This window comes from Balaenoptera acutorostrata, chromosome 16 (genome assembly GCF_949987535.1).
Source record: "Balaenoptera acutorostrata chromosome 16, mBalAcu1.1, whole genome shotgun sequence".
Lineage (NCBI taxonomy): Eukaryota > Metazoa > Chordata > Mammalia > Artiodactyla > Balaenopteridae > Balaenoptera > Balaenoptera acutorostrata.
In genome coordinates, this window is record NC_080079.1 from 59,526,585 (window position 1) to 59,549,979 (window position 23,395).

Sequence of the window (23,395 nt, forward strand, 5' to 3'; positions counted from 1 at the left end):
CAGCCAAACACAGGAAGATACTCACTTCTCTTGGCTTTCCTCTGCCCGCCCCTACCCTCCTGCAAAAAAAAATCATGTTAACAGAAAGAAGTTAAGTGGAAGCTGTTTGCTGCTATTTCTACTGCAGTAGCTGAAATGAATAAAATCAGTTAAGCATTTACAGAGGTGGGAAAGAAGAGAAATAAATACAATCTTATTTTCCTTCTTCAAAGGCCAAAACATAATTTAGGTAATTTGAATCAGAAAAATAATCTAGATTCTAATCCCCTTTGAGTTTCAGCTTCCTAACATTACTGATTTAATAGCTACTTCCCAGAACTATCCTCTTAGGTAAGTAGAAATATCACAAGTAATAATGATCATGCCACTAATTTTTCCACTGAAAATATGGCCCGAGATACCTGCTTTTATGATGAAAATGATGGGGACTAGGGAGCTCCCAGTTGCTATTCATGACCTACCCACAGAGTAATTTTCCACAGATGTCTGGTGAGATTATTTAAGGAGTGGACCAGAGCACAGATGTTCACTTCCCAGATGGTGAAACTGAGGTCCCAAAAGTGAGTGCTTCTCAGAGGTGTGCAGAGCCATCAAGTTCCGATAAGAATTTAACTGCCTCGCCTTGCTGGTGCTAAGGACATCACCCCAACCTCCATTTATCCTGTGAACAAAGGGCCTGGATTCAGGACTCCCACAGGGTTCATTCTCCCTTGGTAAGTCCCAAGGGTTTGGGCTGGCATAATTACTCTTGATTTTTGCAAGCAGGACTAGGATTCTTTTCATCAAGGGCAAAGAGCTTGCCAGAGGCATTTTGATAAGAACTTACCAAAATATAGCATTAGCTGTCTTCCCAGACACATTACTCCACTCTCTGCTCAATAGCGGTGACATTTAAACGGCAGTAAGTATAGAGAGAGGCAGCCTGAGCAAAGGTGTGAGTTTCATGTGTGCCGGAGGCATCAATTTCAGCCATGATCACTTGGCAAAGGCGGTTCGCAAAACGATGACGCAGAGGGTGTTGCAGCGAAGGGGGGCAGCTCGTGGTACTGTTACCTCAGCAAATGATGCTGGGTCATCCTGGGGAACAGATACCCAGGGGAGAAAGCAAAACCCCAGCTCCTTTCACCTGGGCCACCACACTGTGAACACTCTAGATTTTGATCTTTAATGGATTTGGGGGATGCTTGGTACTTGATACTGAGGATAAAAGAGAAAATAATAGACAAAGAGGGACATGATTGCGTCCAGAGGCAATGGGAGAGGTGGCACAAGAAGAGAGGAAAGCAAGGAGGAAAGGAAAGAGGAAAGGCAGAGGGAAGCAAGAATTGAAGGTTAAAAAAAGATGGAGTGTGGGTAGAAACAAGCTAACAGACGCTCACCTCTTTGGTAGTTTGAACCATAATAATGTTGAAAAGGCTCGTAACTCCTTTACTCTATGCATCCATCCATCCAACCATCCACCTAACCAGTTATTAATTAATTCTGCAAATATTTGCTGGATCTCCTAATATGACACAGAGCTTGAAATACACAGGAAGATGGCAAAGTATCCTTAAGAAATCTGTAATCATGGAGGTGACATAAAATTGAAACAACTAATTAGCCCCTGAAGCAAGGTGAGTGGCATTGTCCCTCACCTCAGCCAGCATCCTGCACTTCATACAGGCACCAGCTTCTGAGACACAATCGATGCCACCTCACCTCACCTTTTCGGGAAAGAATGCCTTCCAGGTTATGTCTTCAGGCAAGTCAGGACTACCCTAACCCACTTGACTTCTAGAACTCTTATATGTATAAAACACACTGAAGGGGCTTCCCTGGTGGCGCAGTGGTTGAGAATCTGCCTGCTAATGCAGGAGACACGGGTTCGAGCCCTGGTCTGGGAAGATCCCACATGCCACGGAGCAGCTGGGCCCGTGAGCCACAGCTGCTGAGCCTGCGCGTCTGGAGCCTGTGCCCCGCAACGGGAGGGGCCGCGATAGTGAAAGGCCCGCGCACCGCGATGAAGAGCGGTCCCCGCACCGCGATGAAGAGTGGCCCCCACTTGCCGCAACTAGAGAAAGCCCTCGCACGAACTGAAGACCCAGCACAGCCAAAAATAAATAAATAAATAAATAAATAAATAAATAAATAAATAAATAAATAAAATTAAAAAAAAAAAAACACACTGAAGGAATATTAATAATAGCAACAGTAAACAATAACAATATCAACGGCTAACACCTAGAGACCACTCATCAGACACTCTTCTAAGCGCTTCACATGTATTGAGTCATCAACCCTCTTGATGACATAGGGATCATTATTATGTCCAAAGTCACAGAGCAAGTAGAATTTATACTCAGACAGTGCGGATCCCAAGTCTGAGCTCTGTTCACTGCCTCCACCAGAAGACAGCATGGAGAATGAAGAGTCACTGATCAGTACTAAACAACGTGAAAGGACTGCATTTCAAATAGCATGAGTGCAACCCCCAATAAGCACTGAGTAAAACACTCAGATCTGGGCATCCTTCAGTTCTGTCCTAGATGATTTAGGAGACATAAAGAGGTGGAGCCTTCATCCCTACCCTGGAGAAACTCTGAGTCGAGGGGAAAGAGCAAGATCCCTGAAGGTGCCAATGGGTTAAAAAGGGCTGCTGATGTCAACTGAGCTTGGACACAGCTCAGGCAGGAGAGTCTGCCACAGCAGGTGCTGAAGCGTCTGATTCTGAGACGCAGGGTGATTGGGTGTCTCTGAGCCCCCTGAGACACTGCTGCTGGTCACACACACTCCCTTGGAGATCCAAGAGACAAGGGAAAATGCATTTGCTGTTCCCTCTGCCTAGAACTCTCATCGCCCTGCCCAAATAACCGTACGTCTTCCTTCCGGCCATCGAATGTTACCTTTCCAGAAAGGTCACCTCTGATTACCCAGCATGAAATAGCATCACTTTCCTGAAACCCCCACCGATGCTACCCTGCTTGACATATATTTATCTACTTCTTATCTGTCTCTCTTGCCTCCCCCGCCCCGGAAGGTAAACTCCTTGCACAAGAACTCATCCTCTGTTCACTCTGTATCTCCAAGTGCCTAGAACAGTACCTGGCACACACTAGGTCTCAATAAATATTTGTGGAATGAAGAGATGCGGGATCCTCAGTAAAATATATGGTGGGATTCAGAGGAGAAAAAAAGGAAAGGAATCATCTGTCTGCTCTGAGAAGCTCTTCAAATAATGTAAAGGACACTGATTCCCATCATTAGGGAGCTCCCAATCTGAACAAAAGATATAAATTCCATCTAGAGGAGAGTGTAATCTAATGGTAGAGACATGGTCTCCATCTTTGAGAAATTCACCAAAGTGGGGGAAGCAGGAACAATGGCCCCTTCCAATGACTGAGAGCCAACAAACAAACAAACAAAAAACCCAAAAAACAATAATCCTCACGGAACATGGGAGAATAAAGTAGGGGAAGGTTCTGTTCATTTCATGACAGCCCATTCAGGGGTCGGGATAGTTGAATTATGAGACCAGGACATAGTACCCAGGGAGAAACAAAGGCAGGGTCATGTCCCCATCTGACCTGCATCAAACTGACTCCAGCCAACTGTGTGTGGATTGTTTCCTGGCTTCGGGCTTTTGGAAGCCCACCTCTCCCTCCTCCTTAAATATCTGACTCAGCTTCTCATAATGGCACCTCAAGCCCACATAGGGACACTGGAAAGACCTCTGCCAGCTAACTGCCTCATTAACTAAAGCATCTCATTAATCTTACCATTATCCAAGCTAATGAGGAGTCTCCCTCCTCCTCTCCTTCCCTCTCTTTGCACTCTTCTCTGCTCTCTCCCTGTCCCCTTCTCTTTCGTACCTCCTTCTCTTTCTAGGTAAGACTCTCCCAACACCATAATTCATTTAATTGAGTTGATAAGTCGAGATCCTATGTGTGAGGAGGGTGGGGGACATATATTAAAATCTCAACCCAATCAGTGTGTAAAATAAAGAACAATCAGACAAGCAATAAACTGCTTTATTATTTACCTACCAAGTGCCGTAGTTAATTTTTCCCTTTTCATGTAAAGGTATTGGTCCTGATTCAAGTCTTTGGTATGTGTGAGCTCACAGTAATCCTGATCTACACCAACCTACAAGAAACAGCATGTACTGTTTTGATCTTTGCACTGTAGAAGCGCATTTCCTCTGCAATCATCCCCTTTTTACTATTTTCCCTTGCCTTGGTAAGGTCCTGTTTTTATTTTTGTTTTACAGTTTCTATCCTTGCAAGCCACCTCAAATCATCCATGAAACAAGGTAGCGTGTCAACATTAAAAAGCAACACAGGGCTTCCCTGGTGGCGCAGTGGTTAAGAATCCACCTGCCAATGCAGGGGACATGGGTTTGAGCCCTGGTCCCGGAAGATCCCACATGCCACGGAGCAACTAAGCCCACGTGCCACCACTACTGAGCCTGTGCTCTAGAGCCTGCGAGCCACAACTACTGAGCCCGCGTGCCACAACTACTGGAGCCCGTGTGCCGCAACTACTGAAGTCCGCGCGCCTAGAGCCCGTGCTCCGCAACAAGAGAAGCCACTGAAATGAGAAGGCCGCGCATCGCAAGGAAGAGTAGCCCCTGCTCGCCGCAACTAGAGAAAGTCCGCGCAGCAACAAAGACCCAACACAGCCAAAAATAAATAAATTAAATAATTTTTTTTAAAAAGCAACATAAGCATGTAGATATGTCACCCATGTACAAATGGAAAATAAAGAATGTGTAATAGAACTAAAGACAGTTCAGGAGAAGGCAAGAAAAGCTACTCATATAATTGAGTCCATAGGGGCTACTATAATGAAGATGGATAGAAAAGATCGGGATTCCAGCATCTGAGAAGATAGCAGCTGAAAGGATAAAAAATACACTGATAAAGAAACCTGGACCAATGGGAGGGCTTGTGCACCCAACACCAGAACCGAGAGGCTGCCCTTCAGGCTTGAGGTATTTTACACTGGCAAGAGTCAACCAAAAAACCTCTTTGTCCTAATAAATGGTTCATGATTAAAATATAAGCGGACTTAAATAGAGATGAATATACATATGCCAAAGCCATGATGGATTATCATAATAAACTAGGATGTGCATTTGGGAGAAAGCCCAGAACCTCTGGAATGAACAGAATTATAAGGTTCCAGAGTGCTGATTTCCTGGAGGTCCTCGGGGAAAATATGGTTTCATGGGAGAAAAAAACCTAAGCTCTTGACTTGAGAGTAGCTGTCCTCTGATGGAAGCAGAAGCACCAACATACTTCACCTAAAAAGCAAGAACAATAGCTCCCTTCTGAGATCTGCAAACCTCCATTAGGATCTGCATGGCCAATTCAGAGGACAAAAATATATGGTAGCAGGACTGGCAGAAAATGCAGTTTCCGCCTTTCTTCCCTGGCTCTGCATGCCTTGGAAGCGTTGACACACTGCACGGATGAAAAATAATAATAATAATAAAAGCCCTTATCGTCTCAGGGAGAGGTTTCTAGTTATTTCCCAGGATCCTTCTTCATTTTTAACTTATTCCATATGCTTTGCTACCCGCAGACCCCAGCCTCAGCAGCAGAAGCAATCTACGCTGCCCTGCCATTTAAGTGTGAGGAGCCCCAGCTCTATTGAAGCTTGTCATCTTGCCTATTAGCTTGATGTCTTTATTCACAGACCATCTGTACCACCGAGAGATACAGAGGCAGCTAATGTCAATATGAACAAATGCCTCCTCTTTTACAAGAAATGTCAAACACAGGACAGGCTAAGAATGACCCCAGGAATACCGACAGATGTTCACTACAAGCCTCTCAAAAATCAATCCTTTCTACAGGGACTAATTAAGATGAAATAAGGAGCAAAAGTAAAGAAATTTGTGTCATATTATCAGGAACTTCATCCTCACTTTCCAAGCTCATTATGGGCAGATTGGCCTGTGCCCTTTGGAAAAAATGCTGAAAGAGGGGCTGCAGCTACCAGGGCACTAGGGAGGCCCTCAATTGCCTCCAGTTCCAAACTGCAAAAAAGAAAATTGCTCAAGAAAAAAAAGTTGTTACTTAGCCTGATTTTTCTGGTCTGGTTTCTTTAAACAACTACACACAGAAAGAAGCCATTTTCAGAAAATCTTCAAAAAAATAAATAACAGGATGGAAAAGAAGATTGTGGTGTTTTTCCATCTCAAAGGGGATAAGAGAGTTTGGCATCCTGGACTTGGGAGTCCAGACTGATGGGGCCACAGAACGGTCAATCCTGCAAGGTAATGAGCATCTCCCATACTCTAAGTTTTTCCTATGTTTTCATCCTTCGTGAAAGGGCGGAATCTTGTATCTGTGCTAGCCTCAAAGGAACAGAGGTTGGCATTTCCTGAATTCTGCCTTTAAGTAAAGAAATATCTGCCATCCAGAATAGTTGCTGTTCTTCATTAAACTATTTGTCATGCTCTCTGGTTGGGTAACATCATTAGTGTAGTACATCCTAATAATGTGGACCTCAAACATTTCTCTGCCAAATCACGTGGAGGATTATTTCATTGAGCCTAACCCACTCCCAGGAGGTCGCCTAAGGTGAGATGCCACACCCCTGAAATAATTAATGGTACCCCTTTCTCCCTGCTCAAGAAATTATAGAGGAAGGCAGGCTCTAATGTGAATCTGCTCTAATTTAGATGAGTGTACATCATTCACAAACTTCAGTACTTAATCATCGGTAAACATTTGCTTATGGCCTTGCTCATGAAATGATTCCTAAACTTGACCACCGAGTCATGGTAAGACCCCAGACTATTTTTGGGGTCTACCAACAGCAAAGCCTCGAGCCACCTCCACAGCACCATGGCTCTCCCATAAAGTCTCCAGTATAAAGCAGTGCACATGGGGAATGGGTCAACATTTTGACAAGGTGGGTTCTTTTTGTAGGTCAAGAGAGGCTCGATTTTTGGCAACTCAACCTATTTGGCGACAGGAGAAAGGCTCAAGGACTGCATGATCCACCAAGGTCACTGATTCACTCTGTAATATAAAGAACTCCACTACCCCCATCAGCACCATCAAGCCACAGTGGAACTCCCGCCAATATGCTAGAGGCCACGGCAAAGGCTGGACATCTCATGCCGTGTCTGCCAAAGTTTTCTCAAACCTTTCTATCAGTTCATAGAAGGATTTGGTCCTAGATGATCCCTTTGACCATGGAAGAGACTCAGTCTTCTGTATGATTCCCTCAGACCACAAGAGCCAAATTCAGATGACTGTTCTTGGAAATCCAGTTCACTCTCTACTTGGCCTGGTAAGGCTGTATGACACCTGGGTGAAATGTGTAGCAGAAATCAAAATGTGCCAGAATTCTAAAAATGAATAAGCATTTATTTATCCATAATAGATCCCCTGACCTGGGGAGAAGTCATCTGTAGGAGGGTTTGCCCTCCAAGTCACCTGTTCTATAATGCTGCCCTGGGACTCTGTTAACTCTGGGAAGGTTTGAGTGGCCTTTATACTCCATTCGCCCTTTGAGGGTAACTCACATAAAATGCCAAGTGATAAACCACTTTTGGGAGACTGAAGCATTAACATGCCTTGGTTGGGTCTCTTACCCAAACTATTCCCTTGCTGATATAATAATCCAGTACAGTCTCCGTTCCTCCGTCTTCCTCCTTTGTGATCATGACACTGAACTTGGCTTTGCTACTAAGTCTGTGGCTCACTGAAGACCATCTCTGCCTGGTACGTTTGTATGGACAAAACTCTGCTGAAAGGTGGTCTTTTTCTTCCTAGCAAAGATTCCCAGTTTGTAAACTCCTGCATTGGAGATCAAGCTGATGCAAGGAACTGGTTACTGCCCAGTCCAAGTGCTAACCCACTTATTATTATTGCTGTGTGAACACAAGAGCAAGAGTTGTCAGATTGATGTGTATAGCAGAGAGGGACTGCGGCAGCTCAAGAGGCTCCTAGAAAATGGTTGAAGAGTCTTACCAGCCCCCATTACAGCCCTAGAATGGCTCTCGAATGTGGGTAATGAACAGACAGAGCATCCAAGATGGAAAGAGAGAAGCTACACTTGCTGGGTCAATCTCAACAAAATCCAGATTCTCTTTCATGTCAACATGGTCCTCCTCAGGAACCTTGTCTATCAAAATGGCTGCCATAGGAGCATAGTCTCCTCTCAAAGATGCCATCTGGGAAGACTGCTTGCCCCAAGGGAACTCAGTGAGATTCCACTTCAAATTCAAAGGTATTTGAACCTTTGACCTGGAGGTCGAAGCGCTTCTGGGAAGGGAGGGTGGAAATATAATAAGGGAAGTGAAGATCAAAGTCTTGCTTGGAAGCTCACATCTAATAAAAAGGTCTGAGACTTCTTACCAATGGATTCATCAAGGGTTTGGCATATGAAACTAGGAATAGAAAGGCTGGGGTTCTAGTCCTAACTTCCACTGGACAAGTCATTTACCTTCTCTGAGCCTCGGTTTTCTCACCTGTTACCTGGGTTACCTGAATTTTTAAAAAATTTCTACAGCTCACTCTAGACCTAAAAAGATATAATTCTTTGAATCCATTCTCATCCTCCATATTTAACCTTTTCTAAGTAGAGCATTCAAGATAGTTTGTATGCATTGGCCCCTAAAAGCAAAAAACTGAAACATCAGGTCTACCTGTTTGATTTGTACTTAATTCCCCCAGCAGAGTGGAGCCCTGTTCTGCTGCATCTGAAGGAACACGCATGCTTACAAGGTACACATGGGGGCATCTCACATTAATCCCCTCAGGGCCCACAGTAGCCCCGTCCCATCCCACCTCAGCACATAAATGATGAGTGATAACTCGCCATGTCACACTGTGCTTTCTGCACATCCAAGCTGGCAGTACTCGCTGCATCCAGGACCTGGGAAACACCAGCAGTTTTGGGATTCTTCCTCGTTTCCATTCCCATGATGCTCCCCGAGCCTGCTCGGTTCAGAGAAAGGTTGCCGGCTCCATCTGGCCAACCCCCCCCGCACCTCCCCCCACGCCATTCTCTCCCTCACCACTCCTGTCCCCCCTAAGGAGTTTCTGCCCATTTTGTCACTTCCACCTGTTCTGACAGGTTCCCTTGCCTGACCCCGAGATAGCCCTTGGGGACATTAATCATATAACAGCCGGAGCCGTGAAAGAAACAAGGGTTTGGCTGGATACTGTTACCGTCTCTGTCACCTACTAATCATGTCCTATGACACGGAGGGGCTTAATCAGATGGTCTGCTCTCTCATTAATCATCCTGGGCTCACTCAAACTTCACAGAGAGATTAAAGTTTAGCTCTGCTGGCTCCCCGCACCTCCTCCTGTCTCACCCTCCTCTAAAGCAGTTTCACTCAGGGTCCCTCTCAGGTTCCTTTTGCTTTGCCAACTGGCAGGGCATCTTGAAGTGTCGGATGCCTACCATCACCACGACATGCAGGGGGGTGGGGGGGACAAGTCCTTGCTACCTTTCTTTTCTCCCCTCTCTGCCTCCCAATCCACAGACTAGGTTCAGAGAGAGGGAGATCAGAAACCCATTTCATGGGAAGGCTGAGAATCACAGACCTATGCCTGTGCTAAAGAGGCAGATGTCGATTCACATCTATGAACCTTAAAGAACTAATAAAGGAGACTTTTCCTGTACTTAACCAAGAGCAAGGAAAATTAAACAAAACCATCATTAAAAAAACAAAATGATTAAAACAGGCTTGTGTGGCACAGTTGGCCGGACGGTGACTCCAGCACGGGGAAAGGCATTCTGCCTCTGCGGATGCCAGCCCAGGATCATCCCCGCTTGCCACTCTATGAAAATTATAGCTTCAGGCAAGTCAAAAATAGCCTGTATCTTTGACAAGTTCTTTCCACACCAAAATAAAAATCACTGAAAAGACCCTCCAAAAATGTCCCGTACATGAGAGCCAGAATCCATCTTAGCTCAGCTGATTCATTCTTAACCTATTTGCAACGTTCGGGGCTTCAAAGAGGAAAAGCAAGTCCCAGCAAAGGCCCTCAGCAAATGGCTTCTCTCCGAGTGTTGGTTTTGTACTTGCTCCGGGTGCTGTTGACTTTCGCAGTGCTGTACGATTAAGGGAAACAAGGATAATATTTGCCCTCAGAGCCAGGAAAGAACAAATATTTTATCAACATCTAAATCATCTCTCATCTGGCAGGGGAGGAGGGGCTGAAGCCTCAGCTGTACACACACAGTAAGCTGATGAGGGTGAGCAGAGGGGCTGCTGGGGGAATCTTCTACCTGTGTAAACTTGACCTTTCGATACCTGAGAGCGTATCCACTGCAGAGAGAGCTCTCTGTGAAAATCCAAAACACCTCTTCCTTTCCAGATGCCCCCACCACTACCCCTCATCCCAGAGTAACTGCCCCAGTGCCAACCTGCTGCCTTGTTCACTGCCAAATGCACAAGCCAGGCTTGGGACTTGGGAAGGTGGGGTATTTCTGTGGCTATTTTGGGGATGATGAGGGCTTGCCCTGTTGTTATGTTTGTTTCTATTCACTGATCCTCCACCACTTGCCCAGAAATGACAGTAGGTGGAAACACTATCTTTCATTACACAAAGTATAAATAGTGTAATCTATCAGCGCCGTCAATCACAATGATTGATTACAGGCTGTCATAGAGAAGAGTGACATATTAGAAAAGTTTTGTTAACAATGCCTATTGCTAGTCAGCCTGCCACAGAGGCTGGTGATTAATGTGTTGTCAGCCTGTAATCCCACACCCTTGGCTAATGAGGCAGGAATTTATCATCTTTACAGAGTGGCAGATGTCAGGGAGAAAGGAATCCAAGTGCTGGAAACAATATACTTTTTCTTACTAGGCCTGACAAGTCTGACAGGCCGAAAAAAACCACAAAGCAGCTTTGTATAAGCACCAACTTAAAACGAAGAACTTTTCATTTGGCATCTTCGCTTTAAATAGTGCTGCAAACCAGCCTCGATCCCTTCAAAAAAAGAAAGGAAAAAAAGGACACGAAGAGAGGAGGACACAATGCTGAGTTCTGTGAACTTTGTACCCCGTTGTTGACAGCTGAGACCCCAGGAAGAGGTTGCCATGGCGAGCAGACAGCTTTCTTTGGAAGAGGAGCCCAGGGTAACGTTTCACTTTTACCTGTGAACTTGCAACTAGGAGGAAAACACAGCATCCAATGGAGGCTGGGGACAGCAGCTTCCCTTGCCACTGCCTTGGGACAGCTTTTACCTGGAGACACATCTCCCTTTCTAGAAACACTGCCCTTTCTGTTGTGGATGAGAAACGGGAGTGGGCAGGAGATAAGAAAGGGGACTTTTCACTGGTCAAAAAAAAAAGCAACACAGCAGGGAGAGAGGACCCTTGGAAAATGACTTTCACCAATGCTCTGCTCTTATTTCAAACTACTTTCAGGCTGATTTTTTTTCTGTCTCATCTTCTCCCCTCCCATTTATCTCCTCCATTTTTCATATGCGGAAATGACTAAAAATTCTCTAAACCAAGTAAATTCAAGCCCAGTGAAGAAGAAGGAGAATTCTCTAGAGGCCCTCTTAATAAGTGCCTTGTCCCTTTGCATCCCATCCCGTCAATTGCATCTGCCACATCTCCACACAATCCTAATAACAGAAGACCCTGGACCCTTCTTAAGACCCTTTGGGCAAATCTTGGATCTTCTAAGACACTGAGATGCTTCGGAATCTTGGCTGTATATTTCAACTTTGTCTAGATTGTCCATTCTGTTCCAAATAACTCCTAAGGACCACCCCACACAGGAGACACCCAATCTTTTCCATGGAGTATCGAAGATATTTCCAAACTTGAAGATAGAAACACTTCTCTCAGCACTGATGCATTCTGCCCATACTCGAGCTAGGAAGAGAGCCGAGGGGGAAAGACCTGTCTGGTCTGGAAAGTTCTCCAAGCCAGTACCCTGTGAAGACGCAGTGTGATGCTTGTTCTCATGTCAATCTCCGAGGAAGGGAGCAAATCTTAAGTGGCAACATTCTGACGGATGTAACCCTTTTTCAAACACAGATCCCTCTGCTAATGTACACAGATGCAATGCACAAAAACAAAGAGGGAGACGGCAACCAGAGGAGAAAAACTCTGCCTTCTGTCAGCAGCACCCTCAGGCGAGAACACACAGCAAAGCGTTAAGTAATTTCATCTCCAAAAGGCAGCATTCTGGCATTAAGATGCACAGGATCCCTGGAGCCCAGACACACCCAATGCACTGAGAGATGGGCTTAGTGGGCCAGGAACCCACACGCCCAAGAAGAAACTCTGGGCAATGCCCATGTGTGCCTCTCGGGTCTTCCCCACATCCAACGTGCTGAAGGCTGTAGACCTGTGAGGGGCCTGGGGTCAGAGGCTGGGCGGCTGGAAGCACCCCACCAGCTCTTTGGGGGAGCAGCGTAAGGGGCGAGCTCGACGCTGATGTGAATCAGACGGCTCTGAGTGAAGGGTGACGAGGGCGGCGCCGGCTCCACTCTGCCCCGGCCGCCGCCGCCCTGGCCCCAGATCTCACTTGGCGATAAGCAAAGAGCAGTGCAGACGCCCCTCTCCCCTTATCCCGCAGGCCCAATGTGCTGAGAGACAGGGGCTGAGTGAGCCTCCAGGCCGTGGCCGGGTGCTCGGTGGGTCTCCCCCAGCCCTGGTCCTCACAGCAACAAGGACACAGAGCACCCATCTGGCCCTCCTGCCTACCAGCCTCCTCCCTCCCTTCCCCTGCTCGCTCATGCAGCTTTCATTAACTCCCCCAGCCTGCAGTTTCCATCCATTTGACGACAGATTAGAAGTGGAATTCAAAAAGCAAGTCGCTTGACCTCCCATAATGTGCTTCTCTTAATTACATTAAAGGTTTTCCAACGTAGCCGTACTGGGTTTGACAGGTAAGGGTTTAATCAACTTCAGGTGGCCACTTTTAAGTGCTCCCCGCACTGGGGCCACGACGTTGGCATCACCTACGCTCCCAACGTGGTTCTAATTTAAATGGCTAATTTTGACACGAGGAAAAGATGAGGGCTCACGGAGGCCCCACCACCTCGGTGGGGGTGATTTCCAAATTAGGATTAATGCAGCAAGCTGCAGCCTGGTTGGAGGTTTATTTTATGGAGGTTAGAGCAAGTAAATAACATTTATCCTCTGTATATGTCTACATATAATTACAGTAAAGTTTTCTTGTGTGTTAAATTATACAAACTCTTCAAAAGTGGGTGCCTAATGTCTTTTTCTAAAGCTGTGTTATTATTTTGGTCAAAAGTTGTTTACATTCAACAAATTCAATTTACTAAACTTTGACATGTTTGCACAACTGCACATAATTTATGCTGGAAGCCTGAATCATGACTTTCAAATGAACTTTCTCGCTTCTGACTTGGTGGATTGGGGTTGGAACATCTAGGTGTGCTGGCCCGCTCCATCACGTGTCCGCGGCCGTCACTTTATTTCATCGTTCTCTCCTAAAGCCTTTTAATCATCTGGTAAATATTTATTCAGTATCTACTGTGGTTGAAGCATTATGCTGGGTGCTGAAGATATAATGATGAACAAAATATGATATGGTCCCTGTCCTGAGGATCTTAAAGATTATTTAAGGGAATGGAAAAGCAAAATAATATGAAGACATATGTGTTAAATTGCAAAGGCAAGAAGGGCTAGGAAGGAGAGGTATATGCTTCTTTGAGGACCCATAAAAAAAGTCAGGATCTGGTCTTGGAAGAAGGCATCCCTGGGGAAGTGATACAGTAAGTCCCCTACATATGAACGAGTTCCATTCCGAGAGCGCATTCGTAAGTTCAATTTGTTCATAAGTCCAACAAAGTTAGCCTAGGTACCCAACTAACACAGTCAGCTATATAGCACTGTACTGTAATAGGTTTATAATACTTTTCACATAAATAATACATAAAAAACAAACAAACACGAAAAATAAAGACAACATTTTTAATCTTACAGTACAGTACCTTGAAGAGTACAGTACAACAGCTGGCATACAGGCCCTGGCATTGAGTGAACAGGTAAGAAGAGTTACTGACTGGAGGAGGGAGAGGAGGTGGGAGATGGTAGAGCTGAAGGATCTTCAGCAACAGGAGACGGAGGGCAAGCTGTAATTTCACTCACGCCTGGTGTGACTGGACATGCGAACACATGTTCGCATCTTTGCAAGTTTGCAACTTGAAGGTTCATATGTAGGGGACTTACTGTAATGTGAGCTGAGAACAGAAGGAGGAGAATGACAAAGTTAATGAAGTTACTAAGAGAGGGAAGGCTGAATGTTTTTAGGCAGAAGGAATGGCGTGGGCAAAGGCTCATGGTAGGATGGAGAGTGGCACTTTAGAGAGACTAAAAAGGAGGTGAGTGTGTGTGTGGAGTGGGGGTGGAGGGCTGGGCGTGTGTGTGAGGGATGTTGATGGTATGAAACAGGGCTGGGCAGTTGGTAAGAGAGCCAGGCTATGCAGGGTGGTGTAGACCAAGTAAGGGAGTTTGCTCTTTATCCTAAAGGTAAGACTAAGCAGTGCAAGGTTTGAAGCGGGAGAATGACCTGATTTGTTTGCATTTTGCAAAGATCTGTTGAAGGAGGCAGAGTAGATTGTCAGGGCTCAAAAGCTGATAAAGGGAGATCAGTTTGGAGGCTATTATAGTAGTCCTGAATTTAAGAAATACAAACCACAAACATGATATGGTTTAAACTTGGGTGATGAGGATGAAGGATGAGAGTGGATGGCTTTCAGAAGCGGTAAGGAAGTAAACTGGTAGGATGTTGGGACCAATGGGTCAACTCTTAGGTCTCCAACAAGAAGGCAGAGACACCTCTGGAGCTCAGGGGACATGTCCCTGGGTACATACAGGCGTTAGTTGAAACTATGGATACGGATGAGACCACCAAGAAAGGAAGGTCAGACTGAGAAGAAGAGAGGCCCTTGGGCTGAGACATTTCAACATTTAGTGGCTGGGTGAACATGGATGGGCCTGTAAAGAGATGGGTAAGAGTGGCCAGGGAGGTGGCTGAAAAACCACATGGGTCATAAAAGCCAAGGAAAGACTGTGTTTCAAAAAGAAGGTGTAAACAATAGTTTTTACTACTGCTAAAAAGCCAAGCAAGATACACACTAAAAGTTCCCTTGGATCTAGCCACTTGGAGGTCACTGGGAATTAAACTAATGGCGGAGTAATGGGTTCAAAACCCACACTGATCTAGAACGGAGTTAATTATTGAATAAGTTGAAGGTATACAAATGGAGACTGTGGGAATAGGCAATTCTTTTGAAAAGTCTGACACTAAAGAGAGAAGAGAAAGGGCTGTATAGGGCTATGGGTAGAATGGTGGTTTGTTTAAAGGAGAGAACTGAGAGTTCTCAAAAATCTGATGAGAAAGATTACGTTGTGAGGGAGAGGTTGACTATACAAGACAAAGAAGGAAAAAACGACTCTGCTTCCACCAGAGGGGGAACCAATTGATGGTATCCTTCCTTAGATAGGAGGGAGACTTAATTGATTTTGCTGTATGTTCCTGCAAGAGATTTCTCTAGAGGATGGAATGAACATTTCTTTTATCAGCAGACCTAAAGGTATCCAAGGATGAAGGCAGGCCTTGTCACTGACACTGTTAAAGTCATGCAAAGTCTTCCTTGGGCTTCACGAAAAGTGGTCAGCATTCTGGAAGGAGAGGAGAGAGAGACAGCTCATGGCCAGGCCCGCTGGGAGCTCAGGATGTGCCCTAATGCCCCACAGTGCCAGGGGTAAGCTGGAGCCCCTGACCTGTTGCTGAGGGAGGCCCAGAGCCAAGGCGAGTTAGGACTGTGGGGTATCTGGATGAGCAGCTGGCACTTAGGTCTGTCCTTCACATTTTCATATCTTTTCTGTCCTTTCAGGAATATGCTGCCCATTGACCAAAAGGGTCTACAATGTGATAAGCTACACTTGACCTTATGGGAAACAGGCAGAAAATAAAAAGCATAACTGTTATCTTTGCATAATTCATAGAGTAATTGGAGTAAGACGACACACATGCTTGAAATAAGAACGGTAACTCAGCAAGAGTGCTTTCCAAGATTTAGAGGGAAAGGGTTGGTCTGGAAAGGCTTCTTGGAGGAGGTAGAACCTAAACTGTGTGGCAGGTTAACTAAGTAGGATTTGCTCAGTGCTTAAGTAGAGGGCAGGGCATTGAGCTGTATTTCCTATATCACACTCAACATTTTTTCCTAATAATAAAAAAAATTTAACGGAAGAAAAAATAAACACAGAAAACTATAAAGAAACCAAAAGTCACCTGCAAATCCAGTACCCAGAGATAAACGTGATGAACATCTGGGTAATTTTCCTTCCACTCTTTTCTCTAGTTTTGTATGTGTGGGTGTGTATGCATGCCTGTATACACATTTATCGCATGCACACCCAAATGTAACGTGGATCTGTTTACGCAAGTCTCTTGTTTTCTAGACAGCGTTCTGGTTTTCTGCTAGGAAGACGGATGGGTGTTTTACATCACAGACATGCATAAGGTGGAAATGAAATCCCCCCACAGTCCCACCTCTAGAGACACATCTGGTCCAGCCATGGAGGCACCGTGGGTTGGGCCCAGGCTAGGGGCCCCAGTGACTCACTGATGACACATTTGTTGACCCATCAGCTGGATCAGAGACCCCATTACTGAAAAACACCTGTGCAGGCAGCAAGCACGCCCTCTCCCTTCCCTGGCTCTGGTGACGAGACATTTAGAGGCTGGTATTTCCCCAAGCTTGAAATAAGCAGAGATAAAGCTGCCATATTTCCATTTGGTATAAATTTCTCACTTCTTCAGTTTCTTTTAGACTCAGCAGTAATTCTACCTTATACTGTGGATGACAAGACTGCTCTTGAGACGAAGACTTAATGATTCTGGCTACGTCTTTGCCTAAAAAAGACTCTTTTCCCCTGAGGGGAGAAATATTCCAGGACTGGGTCCTTGCAGGAACCAGAATTCAATACAAGTGGTTCAAATGAAGAAACATTAAAGAAAGGACACGTTAAAGGGCAGGATGAGAGGAAGCGCCAGCATGTGGAGGTACCCAGAGACTAGCAAGAGGGAAGCCGTTACCACCCAGGGCTGAAGGGCCCAAGGGAGAAAACAGTGTTGACAGACACCAGGGAGAACCAAGGTCATGGAGGAAGGTCTCCACTCCTCAGGGGAGACGGAGGTGACCAGCAAGGATGGGGTATAAGGAATCAAGAGGTGCGTTCACTGGATTCTAGAGACAGGGTGAGAGTGAGGTCCTGGTCCAACCCCCAAAGCCCCACACCGCCTGATGGGATGACCAAGGCCATGACCAGGAGGCACAGAGCAGGAGAAAACCATCTCACTGCATCTAAGGCTGTGGCTCTCACACTACAGTCCCTGGGTCAGCAATCTCAGCATCACCTGGGCACCTGTCAGGAATGCAGATTCTTGGGCCCATTCCAGACCTACTAACTAAATTAGAAACTCTGGGAGTGGGGCTCAGGAAACTGTTTGAACAGGCCCTGCAAGCTGCAGTTTGAGAACCCCTACTCTAAGCTAAGAGGGGGCCTTTGAAGAGGTCTAATGAGCAACACCTGGAAGGGCTGATCCAGCCCAGCCAAGGCAACTGATTAGCCACGTGTGGGCCTCTACCCCATCCTCCGGCCCACACCCATCCTCCCCCTTACCCCCAAATTAGAGAAGGCCCAGAATCTGGGAAGCAATGAGTTCTTGTGAACAAACAATGCTTGAAATAAGCTCTCTGAAGTTCAGGCTGTGTCTGAGCAGAAATAGCTGCTCTGGGGCTCCAGGGGGGATATTTTAGAATGATGGAGACTCTGTTACCAGCAGCCTCTGCCTCTGAGGACTCTCTCACTCTGGCAAAAGGATGGACATGACCAGGACTCTGCTATTGCTAACACCACTGGGAGATGATGTATTTCTGCTAATGGTACCTTCTGTCGCTACAGAGAAGCGGCTCCAGCTGCCCCTTGTCCCGCAGAGAATCTGGCAGCCTCGAGAAGATGTAATAGAGACCCGAGGACATTTGGAAGATGCACGACACAGGAAAGGGGTTTTCAATTTGATTTACCTTCCGCCTCCTACAAGGAACCAATAGTTAGTACCACACTGCGTCACAAGCCCAGCACACACCAAGAGTGGGCCTGGGGGAGACTGAATAACCCTTGTCAAGTTACAAGGGGTGATCACACAGAGGCTTGTGACGGGCTCCTCCAAATACACAATAACCGAGAATTAGCTTAAGGAAAGCAGGAGGGTCTCAGGATGGAAATGGGGAAATGACACAGGCATGTTTTATGGCTAGACACCAAGAGGGGTTCCCATCCACTGCCTGAAGAACAAATAGTTTGTGAATTCGTTCTCGGTACACTATTGACAGGCTGAGAGGGAAAGCAATTATTTGGGGACTAAGGAAGACCTTAAGCTTTTAAGTACAGTGGGTGAAAATATTCAGGAGCTTAGGTTTGTATTGCGAAACTGTACCATAAACAAAATTGGAATACCTCTTAAATGTCAGACGTGTTCACATTTATACACAGGCACTGATAGTTATTGAAAACAGAAGAATTATTTCAAATGGAGGTAACAGCAATGTCAACAAGGCTTGCATTCACCCACTCATTTTTTCTTTCAATAAATGCTTATTGGGCACTGTATTAGTTTCCTAAGGCTGCTATAAAAACTCGCTGCAAATCTGGTCGCTTAAAACAATAGAAATTTATTCTCTCAGTGTACTGGAAGCCAGAAACCTGAAATCAAGGTGTCAACAGGGCCACACTCTGATAGCTCTAGGGGAGAATCCTTCCCTGCCTCTTCCTTCCAGTTTCTGGTGGCTGCAGGTATTCCTTGGCTTGGGGCTACATCACTCCAGCTTCTGCCTCCATCTTCCCATGGCTTCTCCCATGTCTCTGTGTCTGTTTCCCCTTTTCCTATCTTGTAAGAACCTATCGCTGAATTTAAGGCCCATTCTACTTCAGGATAATTTCATCTTGGGAGTCTTTAATTACATCTGCAAAGACTCTTTTTCCAAATTAAGGTCACATTCACAGGTCCTAGGTGGACATATCTTGGGGGAGACCACTATTCAACCTATTGCAGGCACTTACTATGAACTTGGCATTGTTCTATGGGGTCAGGATACATCCGTGCAAAAGATGTAACAAAATTCCTACCTTTGTGGAGCTCAAATTCTAGCAGGGGAGACAAATGGCAAATACTAAGCATAATAAATATGTTCAATGTATTTTCTTAAAAAGTGGTAAGTGTTCTGGAAACAAAATGTACAGCAGGGTAAAAAGGGTCCCTGACTGCTGGGGTGATATTGATGGGGGGCAGTTTGCAGTATTAAGTAGAGTGGTTCAGGTAAGCCTCACTGAAAAGGTAAGATCAGGAAAGGCCTAGAGAAAATAAGGGAATTTCACCATAAGAGTAGCAGAGAGAAGAGCCTTCCAGGCAGAGGCAATGGCTCGAACAAAGCTGTGAGGGCAGGAGCTTGCTTGGCATATGATAGAAGCAGCAAAGAAGCCAATGTGGTTGGAACAGACTGAGAAGGGGGGAGTGTAGGGGAGGAGAGCCAGAGAGGCCAGGTAAGGGAGGGCCTTCCAGGGACATGGGAAGCCAGTTCAGGAGTCACATGGAGGAGGGACCCAGAAACTCAGTCTGGCATCTTTCCAACCATCCATCCACTCATCTACCCAAAACTTCAGCCCATTTTGTGACCCTAGCAGGGACCTGGCCAAAAAACAGAAGGCACAATCACCTGGGAGTTTTAAAAGAAGGAAGATTTTTATTTACAGGAATGTGGGCAAGAGAAAGGAAATTTAACGGGGATGCTGAGGGCCCAGGGCTAGCAACGGTAGAAATCCAGTACTAACACGCGTGGAAATACGGAAGTGATCGTGTGACCTAAACTCTAGTCCTGGGAGGGCACAGCCAGAGCCACAAACTGCAGGGCAGGAACAGGAAAGGAAACAGCCCTGCTTCTCTCTCCTCCCGCTTTCTGATCTGGCGGTGCTGCTCGTTGCCCAAAGCCAACCAGAAGCCAGGAAGCAATGGAACCTGGCAGTCAGGGCAGAGCCCACCCACCAGAACAAAGAGCAAGGTAAAGGAGGGCAAACAGGAAGTGTTTGCCTGGGATGGTAAACAGGAAATAGGTGACACAGTCTAGTGCCATCCCTGGAGATTCTGTGCAGGATAAAAGAGCTGCGGTCCCTGCCTTCATGGTTCTTGTGTTCCGGTGATGAACAGACATTAAACAAGTACAATTAAAAAAAAAAAAAAAAAGAAAGCAGGTGGATCCTAGAAGAAATTCCACCCCCACCCAGAAGAAGCAGACAGTGGGTTGCTTTTAGCCTAAGGGAAGATACCAGTCTGCATCCTCTTGAGGCCACTAAGGCTCTGATAGAAAATGCAAAGTCATTTTGGCTTGAACAGTCAGAAGATGGACACAACTACCCACTACAATTTGGGAAAAGGGCCGGGACTTATTCTCACATCAGTGAAACATGCTACCGCAACCAAGAGGGCTGAAGACACGTTCATCGGCCTCAGGAAGTATGTGAGAGTAAGACCAACTCCATGAAGCTGCCTTTGTTTAAAACCTGCACACACAAGCCCATGGCCGGAAAGGCTTCAGAGGTTCCATATGCCACAACACAGTGAGAGAACAAAGACTCCCGGACCTCAGAAGATCGGTAAAGGTCAGGTAGTCCAACACTTGCAGGATGGGGAATCCCTCCCATGAGCACCCTGAAGCACTCCTTGTAATGGGGAAACTCATCACCTTTGGAGGGAGCTCCGATTGTTAAAAGAAACTTCTTTATGCTGAACTGCATTGTGTCACATTGTATCTTCCAGGCAGGAAGGTTATGAAATTGCTAGGGAAGGTCTAAAAGAGACAGGAACAGCCATCCTAGGAGCACCTGGGAAGGCTACTATGTGAGAATACTTAAGATGACCTCCATGCCTTTCTTGTTTCAATAAATGAAAAGTCAGGGCTCCTGAGGAAGACTGAAACTCAAAAAGTGATAGGATTAAAATTCACAGAGTCAAAAGGGGATAGTGGATTCCTCAAAAAGTTAAACACAGAATTACCATATAACCCTGTAACTCTGCTCCTAAGTATAGAGTCAAAAGAATGGAAATGGTACACCAAAAAGTACCAGTACCTGTACATGCATGTTCATAGCAGCACTATTCACAACAGCCAAAAGATAGAAACAGTCCAAATGTCCAGTATCAAATGAACTGATGAATTTTGGTATATATCAATACAATCAGCCCTCTGTATCTGCAGGTTCTGCATCTGTGGATACAACCAACTGCAGATAGAAAATATTTGGCAAAAGAAAACTTTTTCTAGAAAGTTCCAAAAAGCAACACTTGTATTTGTCCCATGCAGGTTACGATTTACATAGCATTTACATTGTATTTACAATTATTTATATAGCATTTACATTGTGTTAGGTATTATAAGTAATCTAGAGATAATTTAAGGTGTACAGGAAGACATGCATAAGACATGCATAGGTTATATGCAAATACTACACCATTTTATTTAAGAGACTTGAGTATCCATGGATCTTGGAACCAATCTCCCACAGATACCAAGGGATGACTGTATATACAGTGAAATATTATACAGCCACAAAAAGGAATACAGTACTGATGCATACAATAATGTAGATGAACCTCAAAAATATTATGCTAAGTGAAAGAAACTAGTCAAGAAAGGTCACATATTGTAAGACTCAATTTACAGGACATATCCAGAAGAGATAAATCTACAAAGCCAGTATGTAGATTGCTGATTGCGGGAACTGGGGAAAGGAGGGAATGGGGAGAAACTGCTTAATGTGTAAGGGAGTTGACTTTGGAATGATGGAAATATTTGGAACTAGATAGAAGTGGTGGCCACACAACACCTTGAATGTAGTAAATGCCACTAAATTGTTCACTTTAAAATGGTTAACTTTATGTTATATGGCTCTCACCTCAATAAATTATTTTTGAAGAGTCAGAAAGCAGGATGAGTACAGATGCGGTCATCAAATTCTACCATATTAGAATTTTTGATGAAGCTAGGTTTACTACCAGGTAACAAATCCAAGAACCTAATTACACCAAAAAGTACACCAGATAAAAAAATAAATTGGTTCAGAAAGGTATAGATCAGTGCTTTTTAAACAATCTGTAGTGAAGGAAAAATTTTATTGTTGCTGTTATTTTGAATTAAATTTCCAATCTGTTACGGGTCAATACTTTCATAAAATAAAAATGAATTACTAGGACTTCCAGCTTCCACCTAGAATATAGAAAGCTGGAAAGAATATTACTCATGCACCACCAACAAGAAAAAGCTGGATACTTTGCAAAATCATTGTCTTCATCCTATTAGGAAACTGAGGAAGATAAGGTCTCCATAAAAGTGGGTAAAAATAAGTTCGCATTTTCAGAGGACTGCTAAAATCCAAGTGTGGGCTAGCAGGACAGAATAGACAAACTCCTGGGAGCTGCAGACCCAGGAGAGGTCACACCTGCTCTTCTCCAAGGACCTTATTGTGTGCTCGCAGCGATAGACTCAGGGGGCAGAACTGGAGCCCAGGGCAGCTGTCCTCAAGTCTACAGGCCTGGAGAAGGGGAATGACGCTGCTACTGGAAAAACACAGAGCTCTTTACAATAACGCCTCCCCTAAAAGAACAAAGCCTTTAAATTACCGGGGTTATGCAGCAAATTCTACCATGTGGGAGCACAGATAAAGACCCACTGCATTTGGGGAGAGAGTAAAAGAATAAAGACCCTCTACCCTGTCGGGGAGATAGGAGACAATGCTGGATCCTGACTATTAAAGGTCTTCTAAGGTTGCGGGAGGGGTCATCACTGAGCAAGTCCCACCCCTTGCAGAGCAAAGACTATTACCTAGATAAAGAGAGATACTCCATAGTATTAAAGAGGTCAATTCACCAAGATGACATAACCATCTTACAACATTAGAGTTTCAACAGAGCTTCAAAATATATGAAGCAAAAAGTGATAGAACTGAAAGGAAAAACAGACAAATTCACAATTACAGGTGGAGATTTCAGCACTCTCCTCTCAGTAATCGATAAAATAAGCAGACAAAATCAGTGCGGATGTAGAAGACTTGAATAACACCATTAACCAACTTGGCCTAACTGATATTATGAAGCTCTATATGAAACAAGAGCAAAAATACACACTTTCTGAATGCACATGGAACATTTACTAAAATAACCACATTCTGAGATATAAACAAAGCTCAACGAATTTAAAAGAATTTAAGGCATACAAACTGTTATATGACCATACAAAATTAAACTAATAATGAATACAAAAAGAGGTCTGGAATATTGCTAAATATATGGAAATTAAGCAACATACCTCTAGAGAACACACAACT

General features: G+C 44.9%; 1 protein-coding gene across 1 annotated transcript in view; it reads right to left on the reverse strand.

The window, feature by feature from the left end:
- Positions 1-975: 975 nt before the first annotated feature.
- The window catches only part of LRMDA (leucine rich melanocyte differentiation associated), a 693,055-nt gene continuing 670,635 nt past the window's right edge, over positions 976-23,395 (reverse strand). Inside the window, exon 6 of the mRNA XM_057530603.1 lies at positions 976-1,077. Within this exon, the coding sequence (XP_057386586.1) occupies positions 976-1,077 (102 nt within the window). The remainder of the gene's footprint in view (positions 1,078-23,395) is intronic.